The sequence below is a fragment of the Emydura macquarii genome, unplaced genomic scaffold, assembly GCF_026122565.2.
Source record: "Emydura macquarii macquarii isolate MOO-44397 ecotype Brisbane River unplaced genomic scaffold, CSIRO-AGI_Emac_v2 contig_691, whole genome shotgun sequence".
Lineage (NCBI taxonomy): Eukaryota > Metazoa > Chordata > Testudines > Chelidae > Emydura > Emydura macquarii.
Window position 1 is genome coordinate 2,933,601 of NW_027130828.1, and position 16,160 is coordinate 2,949,760.

The window sequence follows — 16,160 nt, forward strand, 5'->3', positions numbered from 1 at the left end:
CTATGCAGCCGATGGAGGCCTTTAAAAAGCATTTGAATAGTCAGCCACAGTAATGTGCTGTGCTGGACAATGCTCTACTGGCCCTGAAGCTTTGAGGGGCTGTTAGGAACTGTGTAGTGCTTGGTGTACAGTTATCATGACACCATCTTTTAATGAACATGTGAATTATGCAGGGCTGTTCTGTACATTTATAATTATTACAGTGTGTTTTGCTCTGAACCTGAGTTCTGTGCTCTCATTGAGTTAATGATAGAGGTCTATAAAATCATGAATGTCATGGAGAAAGTGAACAGGGAAGTGTTATTTACCCCTGCACATAACACAAGCAGAAATCACCTAATGAAATTAATAGGCAGAGCTTTAAAACAAACATAAGGGAATACTTCACACAATGTACAGTCAACCTGCTGAACATGTTGCCAGGGGCTGTTGTGACGGTCAAGAATATAAGAAGGTTCAAACAAGAATTACACAAATTCCTGGAGGACAAGTCCATCAATGACTATTAGCCAAGGTGGTTAGGGTTGCAACATTATGCTCTGGGTGTCCCTAAGCCTCTGACTGCCAGAAGCTAGGACTGGACGACAGGGGATGATCATCTGAAATTGCCCTGTTACGTCTATTCCCTCTGAAGCACCTAGCATTGGCCACTGTCAGAGACAGGTTACTGGGCTAGATGGACCATTGGTTTGACCCAGAATTGCCATTCTCATGTGCTTTCGGTAGCACTAGGAGGCATTCTGCTGTAAATCCTCTTTTTCATCATGCATATTAAATATAGATTTGTACTTACAGAGCTCATGTCAGACAGTTTCCATCTTTCTCACTAGCAATTGCTTTCTTCTCTACTTGGCTGTTTCATGGAAGGACTTCAGTGCTGTAACAAATATCACCAACAAACAGTGTCCCTGGTTTTCTTTTGGTAATCTTAATTAGCAAGACAATGTCAAGCATCAATGAAATGGACCATTGTCAGTTTATCCCCCAGTGGTATCTAAATTTGCCAGAAAACAATCTCGTCTGGCTCTCTGCCAGTTAACCTGGGATCTCTTGTTCCCTTCTCCTAGCCTTTAGCTGTGCTCTGCCAGTTTAGGTTGATGGGTGCCTCCAAACTGCTTCTGCAATCTCTTGATAACTCAGTTTTTTTCTGGAGCATCATCAGATCTAGTGCACTTAAGTTAGCTATTAAAAACACTTCTTTCTTTGTCTCTCCCATGATATATTTGAGATACAATATTAAATGCAGCCAGATAAGCCTCCGAGGAAGTTGTTCCCTCAGCGATCACTATTGTATTTTTTTTGGGTTGGCTTTTGTAATACTTGAACTGGAATCATCTGATCTCACCTAGCTGGGCTACTGTGGTGTAAAAGTGGGATCAAAAAGTTTGTAAATGTCCTGTCTTGCCCAAATGCTCTGGATGGCTTGATTCCTCATCCCAGCAGCTTCCTCTCCAGGTAATTTTCCAGCTCTTTAATTCCTTATTGCAGCTCATCTCTTACTTTAAGTTCTAAGTTGAACAGAGCGTTTTGGGGATTTCCTATTTAGTCCATGGTAATCAAGTTGCCTGTCACCTCTTCGATCCTGTTTGCCAGTCTTGACTGAGCATGCTGTAGATTGGTTTCAAGATCTGTCCAGACTCTGTGTAATTTTTGATCCAGCAGAGTTTTTATTTTCAACTTAGTGAATCTCATCTCTGCTTTCACTTCCTTCTAAAAAACCTCCAGACCCTGTTTTATGTTCTTCCTCAGGTCTTGTTATTCCTTCTGGCCCATTTTTATTGTCTCTTGGACAGCTTTGATTTCTGCAACCTTGTCTGCAATTTATTGCGTCTTGGTTCAATAGAAGTCCCAGCTCATAATTTCTTTCTTCCTGGAAACTATATCCTGTTTCCAAAACCAGTCGTGCCCCTTGGGATGGGTTTCTCCATGGGACATTCTGTACCTATTGGAGGCTGTGGGAATTCATCAGTCCTTATTTATGGGACAATGAGTCTGTTTTGGGTGGGGAAGATTCAATCCCTATATATATAAAGGGAAGTGAAGGCTACTGGGGAGGGCCATGCCCCTATTTACTGGGCGTTTTAGTAGGGACAAGTCCTGGCCCACATTTACAGGGTCTTTAGGGTGGGGGTCTCAGCCCCTATTTATGTTGTGTTCTGGAGGGACTCTGAACCCCATTTACCAGGCATTTGTAGTTCCTGACCCTTTTTTATGGGGTGTTGGGGGAGTATCCAGGTCCCATTTACAGGCCACTGGAGTGGGGGCCAGGGAGAGTGGCAGTCTCAACCTCTATTTCAGGACATCCTGAAGGGCGTTCCAGCCCCTATTGATTGATGCCTTTAATGGGGGTAGGGATGAATCCTGGAACGTATTTATGGAGTGTCCTGGTGGGGGCAACCCAGCCAATGTTTATGAGGTGGGCTAGAGGGGGGAACCTGGCTCCCGTTTAGGGCAGTGTTTATCAACGACTGGTCTGTGGACCGGCCCCAGCTCCTGAGAGCTCCATGACACACTTTAGGAAGGCAGCAAGGCAGTCCCTGGTATCAGAAAGGCTGGTTCCTGTTTCCCCTCAGGCAACGTTGAACGGGTTTGAATGGTGTGCGCGCGCTTGCTATGCGTTGCTATGACAACGCAGGAGGGGCGCCCAGCCAGGAAGCCAAGTCCTCGCTCTTGCCCCCTCTCAGCCTCCCTCCGGGCCGGGCCGGGCCGGGCCGGGCCGAGGCCGTACTACAGCTCCCAGCAGTCTCCGCGCCGCGCTGTGACTCTGCCTGGGCGTGCGACCATGGCGCTCACTGGCATGAAATGAGTCTGAGCGGGGAGGCGGACGAGAGAGCGCAGCCCACCGAGCCCCTCAGCCCCGGCCCATGCGGCCCTCCAGAGACCATGGGATCCAGAATCAAGTGAGTGCCGGGGGAGCCGCTCTGCCCAGCCGCCGGGCCTCTCAATGAGGACAGAGGAGAATGGGGGAGCCCCCCAGCCCAGCCTGCAGGCCCAAAGAGAGGGCGGTGGGTGGGGGTGAGCCCGGGAGAGGGAAGCTCCTTCCACCCCCACGTCCCCTCTGTCCCCTGCCTGAAGGATGCCCATGGCCCCCTGCCTGCCGGGCTCACGATGGTGGGTGTGTAGGGCCAGGCACCGAGGGAGGGGGAGTCCCTGTGAGCAAACTTCAGGAGCAGGCTAACGGACGTCATTGGGGGAGGAATCTGTCAGTTTGCGGGCTGAGGGACAGGGCTGTCTGAGGTGGGGGTGCTCTCGGGGGGCAACCGTCGCTGTTCCGGTGCTGGGGAGGAAGGAGTGCCTGGGGACGAGAGGCCTGTATCTTCCCTGTTGAGGGTGGGTGTCTGTAGTCAAGCCCTGAGGGAAGGATTGAGTCTTCAGCCAGCCAGCAGGCCTAGAAAGTGAGAGGAGTGAGGGTGGATGAGACGAGCGAGGGAACTTTAAAGGATGTGGGGAGGGGGATTTGAAGTGGTGGGGAATAATGGGTTGAAGCTGCTGCTATCTCCCCTCCACCTACAGCAGATCCTGATAAAACGGGGGCTCACTGTCACTTTAAGATTAGGTACTGCAATATGTTCTACATAGGACAACATGCTAAATCTATTCAAGACACTTCAGGTGGTACTGAGTTTGGTTACTCACTTAAGTGATGTTTCCTTTTGCATGTATAATTGAACCTGTGCTGACTGGTCTGTCTGACTGCTTATTGGTTTTTGGGTTGATTTTAAGATTTTTGCTTTTGATTTATAATGGATTTCCACCTACCTAACTAAAGGACATACTATTGGATTTGCAGTCAGCAGGGGTACCTGAACTGGGACCCCACTGATATGGGAGAGGGTTGGATAGCAGTGTATTCTGTTACAGCCCCATGGCTTTGGGGACTCTCAGACCAAGTGGGAAAAGCAACAGCTCAAGTTTGTCAGCCTTCAAGGTGTGGTGCAAGGCCCACTTCTCTCTCACCCATAAGAAGATGTGGGTGATGGGTAGGACTAGGTATCGGTGGTATAGGACTCTGGTGGAATTTTCTGCAAAGGTTAATATTTTGGTAATGTTGCTGGATTAATTGATTTGATGTTGGGGGTGACTGAGATGTCCCTTTTACTGTATTTTTAAAAGGTTGTTGGGGTGTCCAAATGAAATAAAAATGGTCTTAAAATGAATACAGAACGAGGAACTCTCCATCCAAGTGCTTTGAGCAGGGTGTGGGACTAGATGACCTCCTGAGGTCCTTTCTAACCCTAATCTTCTATGATTGCATGATTCTAAATGCATGAGACTTGGTAGGTCTGCTTGCTTCACAGCCTGCTGTGTATGTCACCCAAAGATTTTCTGTTAAACATCCTCATTGAAGTAGCTTTCAACTTTTGCATTGCTTGGGAAAATAAAACATGTTAATAAGCCAACAGGGCTTTTTGTTTCTGCACAGTCTTGTAAGTACTCTTTTACATTCCCACAGATTTATTACCAGTTCTATGCAGAAAAATGAAAAATTGGAATAAGACATGAGATCCATATTAAATCTCTTTGAAGACGGGCATAAAACATTGGGAATTATTATACATAATTTCATCAAATAACTTCATGGTTTGATTCACTTTGGATAATTTAACTAGTAGTTAAATTTTTTGAAAAATGTTAACTCTAAGTTAATTGAAGTAATTTACAAATTGCTACCATCCCTCAAGTGTTCAGCTTATTATTATTTTTTTTAAATCTAGAGTAGCCCCAATTCCTATCTCAGTTTCTCTTTCCTCTCTCCCTTTGCTCACCCCCCTCCTTCTTCCCAATAGGTCTTTCCTCATAAAGGAAAACAGATCAGTTATTTTTTAATTAGTGGGAATGTTTGCAGAAAATTTTCTATAGGTTTCTTAATTTTCTGAAATGCAAAAATTTCTCTGTTTGGGATTTCTGTTTTGTTAGTCTGAGTTGTGAGCATCTCTTTTTAAAGAGTTTTATGTGTCATGAGGATGTAATTGAAAATACACTTTTCCTGCAACGAAACAGCCAGTGATGTTCTCATTTCTTTTCTAGGATCTGAAATTAGCTAAACAGAGAAGAGAATTAATTGATTGATTTAGATGGCAGTTTTGGGTATACTGCACGTGTGGGCATGGAATGCTTTAGGAAAAAGGTGAGGATTTTTAGGCTTTGGTTTGGGTAGTTCTTGACTGTGAAGCGCAAAGGGATGTAAAGTAGTTCTTTTGAGTTTACTACCAATCAGACATTAAAGCTGATACTTCAGACTTACCGTGATAAATAATTGGCTTTCTATATAAAGTGTAATAGAAAGAGAGGGATTTGGGTGAAAGAGGAGCATATTAAATATAGCTAGAGTAATGATGTATTGTACCTGAATAGCACAGGAGCAGAAAGCGTGCACTGAATATTGTGTAATTTTTGTTTAGCCATTGATTGGAATAAGGCAGAATGTAGATAACTTACCTCCCATTGAGCATTTATCAGGAATGTTGTTCAGCAAGAATCAGAATTGGTTCCCAAGCTATGTAGAAACAAGATATTTAGGAAACAATTACTTTACTGAAAAAAATAAACTAGCAGTAGGGCAGTAGAGTTATTTTTTGTCTGACATGAAAATTTCAGGACACAAAGTTGGTGGAGATGGGGAGTTGCAAAATGTTCTACAATGGCAAAAGGCAGTACTGAATGAGATGAGATGAAAGATTAAAAAAGAAACTGAAGTCTAACAAATTCCTGGTGATCTCCCTCAAAATGTGTATGCAGAGAAGAGAACCCTTTTAAAGAGAGTCATTTAGGGATTTTAAGTGCTTTGACCTTGACCTGGATACTAAATTGCGGAATCACCAAGGCAGGTTGCTTCTTAGTATGCAGCTTTCTTTTATATGTTGATGGAACCAATGACATGGACTGTTATGAATGTAGAGATCTGAGGTTTATATCAGTTCATTCAAACAAAAACTTGTGATAAAATACAGTGCTGTATGGTGATATTAATGATTGTGTTGTTTTGAAACATGAGGTTGTCCTAATGCAGTAATTATTTTTCAGCCTAAATGATTGGACTGTAAAGAGGGTGACTCGATGAACAGTTGGAGAAAATTAATTGGAATCAACTGTTGTCCAAATAATCCTCTAGAAAAGTAACTTATGTGCAACAGGATACAATAATGGCAATAAACTTAACGGTGAAAGTGCCAACAACTCCTAATGCCTTCAGAAATAAAAGCCTGGGGGAGGGTGTGATAAATGGAATTACGCTGAATCTGACTTTTTGTAAAAACTGGCCTTAAATAACTCAGATTATTTAATTTAACAGTCAAAGGTTCTTCATGCTTCATTTTAGAACTATTTTTGGTTATCAAGAATTTTGGAAGTTAGTGAAACTGCTTATAATGGATTCTAGTGAATCTTGGAGCCAAAATCTGGTACCTGAGTGAGTGTCATAGCTAGGAACTCTAATTAAAAATAAATAAAAATTCAGTGGTGTACTATAAGTAAACAGTCAATAATTTGTGTGCACCTCTGACAATGTGGAGCTAACAAGCCAAATATTAATAATAGTACTTGTTGGCACTTACAAAGCACTTGTCATAAATATTAACTTACCTTCATGACCCCTTGGTTTAGATAGCAAAGTAATATTCTTATTTTACAGACGGGGCAACTTAAGTGTAGTGATTAAATAACTTATGGCATGCTGTAGAGGGAGTCAGTGTCAGAGCAGGGATCTTAATAGTCTTCTCTGTTTTTCAAAGTTAAAATGTTTCTTCCCAGCATAAGTTGGGTGTACTGAAGTTGCCATAAGAAAGACATGTTGTCTATAAGAATTTATAATAGTTGTGGAATAGTTGTTAAATTTATGGACTAAGAATTTTGATCATATCCTTGAATTACAATTGTGTAGTGTAAGGCATGATAAAATAAATGAATTAAAATTGATCTAAATTTTCCAAAACAAGAGGTTTGATATTCATAATTGTTAGTGTAAGGTTTTTTTTTTTTTTAGTTGTCTTGGTTGTTGCAGTTAAGGTTTGGTAATAAAGGCCAAGGGTATGTTACAGGGCCTTAAGAATCTCACCTTAAGAGACAGGATATCCAGTCTGAGCACATGCTTTATCAGAGAGTCAAGGTGGGTGAGGTAATATCTTTTATTGGACCAACTTTTGTTGATGAGAGAGACAAGCTTTTGAGCTTTGTTGGTCATTTCGTATCTGCTTTTACAAATAAGGAAGTTATTTAATTCTTAAACTAAATGTGTCATGGGAGGTGAAGCAGAAGGTGTAGATGTAACAACCTACTGTATTGAAAGGGTATATGGAAGTGGAGGTGGAAAGGATGGTTCAGATGAGATGCATCCAAAAGTTCTGCAGTAAGTGATAAAAGCTGCTGAAGCATTGACAAATATTTACCAATCTTTCTTATTCAGGAGAAGTTTTCTGAGAACCACAATGTGGTTAGTATAATGTAATTTAAATGAAGGTCCAGAGACTTAGCAGGAAATTACACTGCAATTTGACAGTGCTTATGGTGACAATGTGTGTGTGGAAGACTAAGATATTATCAAAACAGATATAAATTGTGTAATTTTCAAACTCCCATTTGTATGGGGGGAGAGAGGTTGGTCCAAGAGGAGGAGGAGATGATGACAGAGATGTAAGTGGGGCAAAACCCTACAAAGGGAGCAGGTGGCCAAATCTTTTGATATGCATGATATATGGTGTGGATGTCCACTGTCCAGGGGCAGAGAAATCAACCACAGCTGCTGGGAAAAGTGAGGATGTATGAATTCCCATGAGGGTCTTATCCCTGGACTTTGCTTCTGTATCAGCCTTTGAGTAGAAGGTGTCTGATAAATTTGAAGCCCCTATCCCCACCCCAGCCTCCTCTTGCTGCTTTAAGGAAGAAGGAGCTTTCTCTGTCTCTCTCTCTGTCTCACCCACTCCTCCCCACTCACTCTCTTGTCTTTTATGAGGGTGTATGGATGGTCTTCAGTGCTTTACCCCTAACTAGTGCCTGCATGTTGCTATGATGAGGGTGAGATATCTTCCTTACCCTTCCCCCAGCCTCAGTTGTTTGAGACAGTTGTAATTCCAGTGCCTCTCCTACTACTCCTAGCTTTCCTTAGCTGCAGAGTAAAATTGATTTTTTTTGGTCATTATTACTTTTGCCTATGCGGTTCCAAATAGCAATGATGACAAATGATAAGATTCTGCTCAATTTTCACTCTGCTGCTGCTTGCTTATCTGGTGACTTCGGATGGCAGCCTGATATCAGCTTGCACTTGGCTCATGTTTGGAAGCGTGCCTTCATAACTGTAAGGGCTAGAAACATAATTTTAAAAATAGTTGAAAGCTTAAATTCCACAGAAGCCTTTGGGAGAGAGTCCTACTTGCTATGGTCATGTGGGTTTCCCAAGCTCTGATCATAAAGAAAATGTAAAAAGTTAACACTTCACTTGCCTGTTGGCAGAGGCGAGAAGGATTTACATGCCACCAGGCAAATGGATGAATACAATTTTTCAAGGCTGTTCTATGCTTTACATTACCTTAAATTTTAAATTCTGTCATTTTGAAATGAAATGGATTGCAAAAAATGTTGGAAATCTCCCCTTTTGGCAAATATAGTTTCAAGAGTCCTGCAGGTGTCCAACAGCAAAACAAAAAAAGTTAATGTTAGACTCCACTGAACACAAAATAAATCAATATTTGTCACTTCTAAAGCATCTTCCATCAAGATTTTTAAAAGCACCTTGTAATTATATTTACAGTTACCTCCTGATGGAAAGAATTGGTATAAGCTGATATTATGCATATTGCCCATGTATGAAAAGTGAAGCATGTTGAGGGGCAAAGTGATTTGTTCAAGATCATCACCAGTAAGTGATATGGCCAGGAACAGAACCTGCAAGTCCTATCTCTGAGTTCCCTGCTTTAACTAATAGACCAATAAATATGGTAGACTATACAGCCTGAAAATAACATTAATTTTTACCTGGGCATGCACTTCAGTTATATTTTAGATACATATACAGTAATGAGTCATCGAGTGAAGAATTACAAAGAGGAAATATCTGCAAAATGATCAGTAGCTGCAGCAAACTGACATGAAAGGGATCTGAAAGTTGCCAAAAATCCTGTAAGCTTTCATTCCATGTATAGCTGCAGGAAAGAAGGCAAACTGGATGTCTGGTTTCCTTGATCTGCAAATACATTATAAATAAATAAAAGGAGGTGGTAGTACTGATAAAATACTGGTTAGGCTTCATGCAGAGCATTTCATACAGTGTGTGCAGGTCACTGTGCTGGAATGGATATAGTTACTCTGAAAAGGGTTTATTGTAAAACAGCCTGAATGCTACCAAGTCTAAGCAGATTTTACAAATAAGTAATTTTTACTCTCATTACTGGAGTTGTTACTCCTTTGAAAAGAAGAGATTTATCCATGTTTATGTTGTATATCATTTCTTTGTGCTGTAAAATAGATGTTGCATTCTATTCCAGAAATGACTGATTTCACTGATGTGTGAAAAGATTCCTATATATGAAATCTGTACTTTGTTTTGAGACCATTGGCATGACGAGCACTATACAAATGAGTCCTAATATCATTCTAAACAGAAAACACCAGGTAGTATAAATGAAATGCATATATTGGTAAAAAATTCAATTTCTGTATTTCACTTGACTTTAAAATCTATGGCTATAATTTTCCAAGGAGGGAGTTATGCATCCAAATCTTGTTGCATTTCAATTGGGGTGGGATGCCTAACTGTATTTAGGCTCCTTTGAAAATTCCGTTTTTAGATTAACTATTTTCCAGTGTTATTTATCATGTCTAGAAGTGTGTAAGGCCAACCAAGAATGAGGACCCCATTATACTAAGCATTGTACAAACACAAAGTAGCAGATGGTCCCTGACCCTGAAGAATTTATAATCTCAATGGACAAGACAGACGCAGGGTTGGGGAAGGAGTATAACAAAAGTAGGATGAATAAATGATGGAATCAAACGTCATGTTAGTTCCACTATTTTTGTTTTGGATTTGTGACTTTGTATATGTGTTTGTACTTAAGGAGGGGATAAGCTAAATGGAAAGAAAAGGGAAGAAGGATGGGGCAAGGGAGAGGGGGAGGCAGGTGTGCTTAAGAGACTGAAGGAGAGGGAGGGAGAGGATTGGAGCAAATAACCAAACAGCACATGGTAGAGACAGTCCAATAAACACCTTAGTGTCTACACTGTAAAAAAACCAAACCAAACCAACCCCCCCCCCCCCCAAAAAAAAAAAAAAAAAAAAAAAAAAAAGACCAGTGGCAGTGGGTCTCAGAGCCCAGGTCAACTGACTTGAGCTTGCAGGTCTCCTGCTACAGGGCTAAAAATATCAGTGAAGACATTCCCACTCTGGGCTCTGTCTGGAGTCTAAGCTTTGAGGCCCCCGTCGAGCACGGGCTGATCTGAATGTCTATGCTGCTATTTTTTGCCCCATAGCATGAGCCTGAGGCAGTTGACCCGAGCTTAGAGACGACTTCTTGTGGGTTTCCTTGTGCAGTGTAGATATACCTTGATGTCCCGAGGGTCCTTGCTTTGGTCACTTCTGCTCCTACCAGTTAGAGTTTCTGCTTTGCTCCTTTCTGCAGTATTAACCTGAGGTCCCATTGTAGGGATGAAGGAGAGGAGCAGATGAGGCACCACGTGGGTCTTAGTGCCCCCAGAGTAGAGGTGGACTCCCTTGCACAGTTTGGGTCCAAGTGGTTGCTGGGGCGATGGGTGGCCTTAGCTGCGCTCCATTGTACGCTTCCTCCCAATGCAACATTGCCTGCTTTGGTTGTTTCTGCTCATACTGGCAGAAGTCTCTGACTCGTTCCTCTCTGCAGTTTTTCCCTTAAGTCTCAAGGCCAGTGGGAAGGGAAGGCTCCTTTGTGCTTTTGAGTTCCTGTCCTAATGTTTTCTTATCTACAGAAAAAATGTTATCAGTAAGCAAATTAATAGAATTCACATCATGATCTTAAATAACTCCCAGAGTTCTGAAGAAATTTCTATACTTTCTAAATTTCAAACTTCAGCTGGTTTAATCTGGTTTTGCTTTGCATAAATCTTCACTTGCAATTGGCATAGCTCAGGATTTTGCCTTTAAAAGGTGGATAATTATTTTAAAGATAAATTTAATATCTTTTAAGCAAATCATAACACCCATTCTTACCCACATTAACATGCTCTGATGTTTTGTATTACAAGACTACTTTTCCAAAATTTACTGCAATATCTTCTTCAAATTGAACAATAGTCAAAATAAATGAACCAAGTGATTTTTTTTTTATGCCATGTCCATGATATTTCTAATTATATTTATATTCTTACTTGCTAATTCATAAAGTTTTGTAGTCAGTCTTGAGTCTCCCAATACTTAGTATAAACTATTGAAGTTCTACTGTATTCTTAATCTGTGAACTTTCTGCTTACTAAAAGCATGGTTAGAGTATGGACTCAGTGAGTACTTGGCAGAGAAGTGAGTTTTAAACAATAAGTGATGCATAGTAATGTCTGCAAAATATGCCTATGGGAATATATGTTTACATTATATTTGGTAAGTTCTTTTGTGAACTTTGTGAAGTCTTGAAAGTACTTGTTCCCTTAGTTCCACAAAAAGTTATAAAATGTTGAGCAAGTCTCAACAAAGATTTCATTCTCTTACTGAGGTGTTAGCTTGTTGAGGGTTAGAATGCACCCTTTGATTCTAACTTTCTGACTTGGCAAAACTTTAATTTCAGTATTTACAGAAATAAATGGAGGTTTGTCATGGAATATTAAAATGGGAAATTTAATGCTGCTTTGTCTAAAAGTATCAATGTATAGTATGTGGTGTTTGCCAGCTGTGTTAAGCAATGTTTTCATCAAAAGAGTTAAACATAGACCTTAAAATAGCAAGCACCCTGTTGGTATTATGTTATAAAATTTCAAATTTTTTTTACAGCTACAGTATAAACTTTAATTAAGGAAATGTGCTAAAAATAAAGGTAGGAATAAGCACAGTAAGATAAGACTGTAACAGTATGTGTCAAAGGGGAATGAAATATCAGCAAGAGAGATGGCTAATGGAATCTCATACTATTGTTCATCCTATATCCTCAGCCTAGGTCTGTAGCTAAAAATCTTTTTATTTGGAGCATACTCTATACAGAGACCACAAGCAGCACTGATATAGACATGCAACTTTTTTTTTTTTTTCCCAAATATTTATACTCCCTGGATAGTTTTATATTTCTCATAACTTATTAATGTTGATTAAAAATAGAAGATGGCTACTAAATGGAAATCAATTATGGACCAATGGCATGTTACATTTAAGAAAACTGAATTCTGAATCACGCTGTCAGTACCGAAAGGCACTATAAGATTGTCAATATAGTGCCCAATTCTGCTCTGAAGCCAATTGGAGTTTTGTCATTGATTTAAATTGGTGTGGGATTTGGCTTGGTGCCAGTTTAGTTATCTTCATGGGAATATGACATGGTATGAAACATTCTGATTCATTGAATGTAGTATTAAAATAGTATTCAAATGAGGCATTTTCTGAAGAGCCTTGCTTATGAATGAATTCAGATAGAACTCTGACTTGCTCATATGAGTTTCCTGGTAAGCTTTTGCTTCTGGGAAAAAGCAGTTCTTGATTTTTCAATTATAGACTCTAGTACTTATGGTGGAATATTGTTTTTCATTCTTTTCACTGTTAAGAATGAAGCCAAGGAAATAACAGAAATGTCAATATTTCTTTAAACTGTATTTTGACTTTTGTGTAACTAGTTTCTTGTTATAATTGAGTCACATTATCTTCCATATGGCAGTATAAATGATTAGTATACAAACAGAACTATAGATATAGCATAGTGCAATCTATTTTTGATGCTGGGTTTTTTTTGTGATTAATTTTGTGATTAATTTTTATAAAGAAACAAAAATAAATACAAGAAAGGTAAACATCTTACAGTTTGTATATGTTACCATATACTGTACTGCACATTTAAGAGGATATCTAATACAATTATGCGACTTTATAACTTGTCAAAGCTGCAAGACGGACAATACAAAATGGGACAATATTACACAGACATGACATATGCTAGTGTGGGGGTAACAACAACAATAATAATAATAATAATAATAAAAAGACATACCCAAATAGGAAAAAATATGGAAGGAGGGAGTTGGGAGGCATGAAGAGGGAGGGGAAAAAGAAGAAGTCAGATAGAATGGAAGTCTGGCATTATTTCAGCTATTTAAACATTCTTTATCCAAATGTGTCAGAAGATGGGATCCAAATTTATTTGATTTAATAAAATTGCTCTCTACTTTGATATTTTTTCTTTTGCTGCTAACTCAGACAATAAAATACTGCTTTATTCTGGGCATAAGCCTACTTCTCCACTTTTGGAAAATCATGCACTTGATAATCATTGAGGTCCTCAAGAACCAAAGCTTTATGATGGATTAAACTGAGCACAGTAGGTACATAACCTAGGATATAATTTTCAACTGAGGTTTGGTTGCTGAAGCTAAGTGCTCTTTTCACTCGTGTCCACCTCTCTCCACAGCTGCTTGGCTGCTAGGTAGTCCCAAAGCATATGCATAGGGTTCCTTTTTCTTTATTACATGCCACCGAACAACAGAGGAGAAGGCCCCCATCTTGCACAACCTCTCTGGTGTCCAGTACATTTTGAATATAATCTTTTGCCATATGTCAGGAGTCGCTTGAGATCCATAGATGCATTTTTAACATTCTATAATGTGCTCTGTTATTGGGGTTCTTTTAAGAGCTGTGATAACTCCCCTTCCCACGCTTTCACAAAAAATTCCAGACCAATGGAGTTCCTCTTCATTAGTAAAGCATACATAATGGACATGGGCCTAGGGAGTTTATGAAGCATTTCCAATATTCCCAGTAGACTCAGGCAGTCCTCTGGCATCCTGTCCGATATGTTAGCAAGTATTTTTGTTGTAAGTGCTGCCACTCCATTGAAAGTGGCAGGTCACTATCATTGTTTAGTGTTAGAAAAGAGAGAGAGCCCTCATCCTTGACTAATTGGGAAATCCATATGATGTCCTTCTTCAACCAGTTCTTCTTGATTATAGTTTTTTCCCCTCAATTTGCAAGTCTGGTTTTCCCCAGAGAGGTGCTTTTGCATAATGGCGAGTATAAAATTGGTACCCATAACTAGGATAGCCCAGACCCTTTGTGCAGCCACCACTGTAGGCACCTTATTTTTCTATATAGGACAAAAAGAAGTACTGAACAGATCTGGAGGGGGAATTGGATACATTGATAGCTGTTCGATTTCCACCCATGTGGGTATAAGGGTGTTAGTTTGCTGGAGCCAATTTGATATCTGTGATGTGATAAAAGCTTAATAATAATTTTGTAGGTCTGGGAGCCCAAATTCCCCCTTGGCTATAAGGAGCTGGAGTTTTTTAAATGATAGTTATGGGCAATGACTAGGGACCCCACACACAGGATCTGATGTTAGTAAATTTTCCAAAATAAGACAGAGGGATATATACATAGGTAGGCTACTTAGAATATAGAGGAACCTGGGCAGAATATTCATTTTTTATTGTTCAACTCTTTCCCGCAGGCCCAGGGAGAGAGGATGCCACCTTGTTGTATCACTAGTTATTTGAAAGAGTACAGGATCTAAATTTATCTTCACTAATTTGTTAATGTTTCTTGTTACTTATATACCTCGGTATTTAATTGCATCAGTTTGCTTATGGAAATTCTGTTGAGAAAAAGTCCAATTATATGACAATCTGGAGATTTCCAATAGTTCTGATTTTTCCCAGTTTATTTTGTAACCAGATATTGCTCTGAATTTCTGAATTAGTGATAGGAGGATTGGAACAGCAGTTTCTGGTTTGGATATATAAAAAAGGGCATTGTCTGCATATAACATCAGTTTATACTCCTTGGAATTAAATTATATGCCTCGAATATTTGGATAGACCCATGTAGCTATTGTCAGGGACTTAAGAACCAAAGCAAAAAGTAGTGGACTCCGTGGGCATCGTTGTGTAGTCTCCAAGATCACATTGTTGGTTGTGGTGTGAGAGGTTAGGTGAGAATATAATGGTTGTATCCAGGATCTAAATATGAGTTCAGATCCACATTTTTGTAGGATATAAAACATATTCTTCCAGCCTGCTCTATCAAAAGCCTTTTCTGCATCTAAAGCTAATATGGCTTATGATTCAGGGTTGTCATATTTCACTGCTATAATACCAGTAAGTTATTGAAGGTTATCAGAGCCATGACGGCTTCTGACAAACCCGACTTGATGTGGGTTTATGATAAAACCCAAATTCTTTTCCAGTCTTATCTCCAGAACTTTTGCCAATATTTGACATCACTATTACTAAATGAAATTGGCATATAATTGGAACATAATGTGTCAGCTCTTCCTGGTTTAGGAATAACTCAGCATAGGGATAAGGTTGTCCTCTAGGAGTGACTCATTACACTTTTTAAGCTTCTAATCAGACAGGAAATCAAGGAAGTAGCTATAGAATTTGACAAGGAAGTCATCTGGCCTGGGGGCTTTCCACACTTTCATATTCTTAATCACCTCAATTAACTCCTCCTCTGTTAGGGGTGTGTCAAGGTTTCTGTGTTGGGCTGCAGTAATTTGCTATAATGTAATATTTTTGAAAAATTGATCCAAAGGCTCTGTGGAGGGGTTTTGTCCATGTTGTACATATGTTTATAGAAATTAAAGAACTCTATTATCCTTAGTTGATGTATGTAATTTACCATGTTTATCATGGATGACTGTCTTTTATCATAGGTGGTATGCCAGCAACTGCCAGCTTTTTCACCCAATTCCCAGAAGTCTTGTCTGAGTCAAAATAGGATGAATTCAGTCTGTACCAAGTGCAGCTTATTAAATTCATATTTACAATTCTTAAGAGATCTCAGCAAACCTGGAGATGGGGCTGTGGCATAAGACAAATCAATCTTTTAGTTTTTTCTCAGGGCTATCATATTTTCTCCATAATTTCTCTTGGCAGATGTAAAACTTTTATAAATCTATTCCTCAAGTAGGCCTTGAGTGTTGCTTACAGTAGCTGCTAGAAGATGTTGAGGGTTCGTTTGCCTCCAGGAACAAGCAAATTTCTTTTTCCACAAAAATTCTGAAATG

At 39.8% G+C, this 16,160-nt stretch overlaps 1 protein-coding gene across 4 annotated transcripts in view; it reads left to right on the plus strand.

The window, feature by feature from the left end:
• The first annotated feature begins 2,790 nt into the window (after positions 1–2,790).
• DENND1A (DENN domain containing 1A) overlaps positions 2,791–16,160 on the plus strand; it is a 339,130-nt gene continuing 325,760 nt past the window's right edge. For all 4 annotated transcript variants that reach the window (XM_067541721.1, XM_067541722.1, XM_067541718.1 and 1 more), the window contains exon 1: positions 2,791–2,900. In XM_067541721.1, coding sequence (XP_067397822.1) covers positions 2,803–2,900 — 98 coding nt within the window. In that variant the 5' untranslated portion in view covers positions 2,791–2,802. The remainder of the gene's footprint in view (positions 2,901–16,160) is intronic.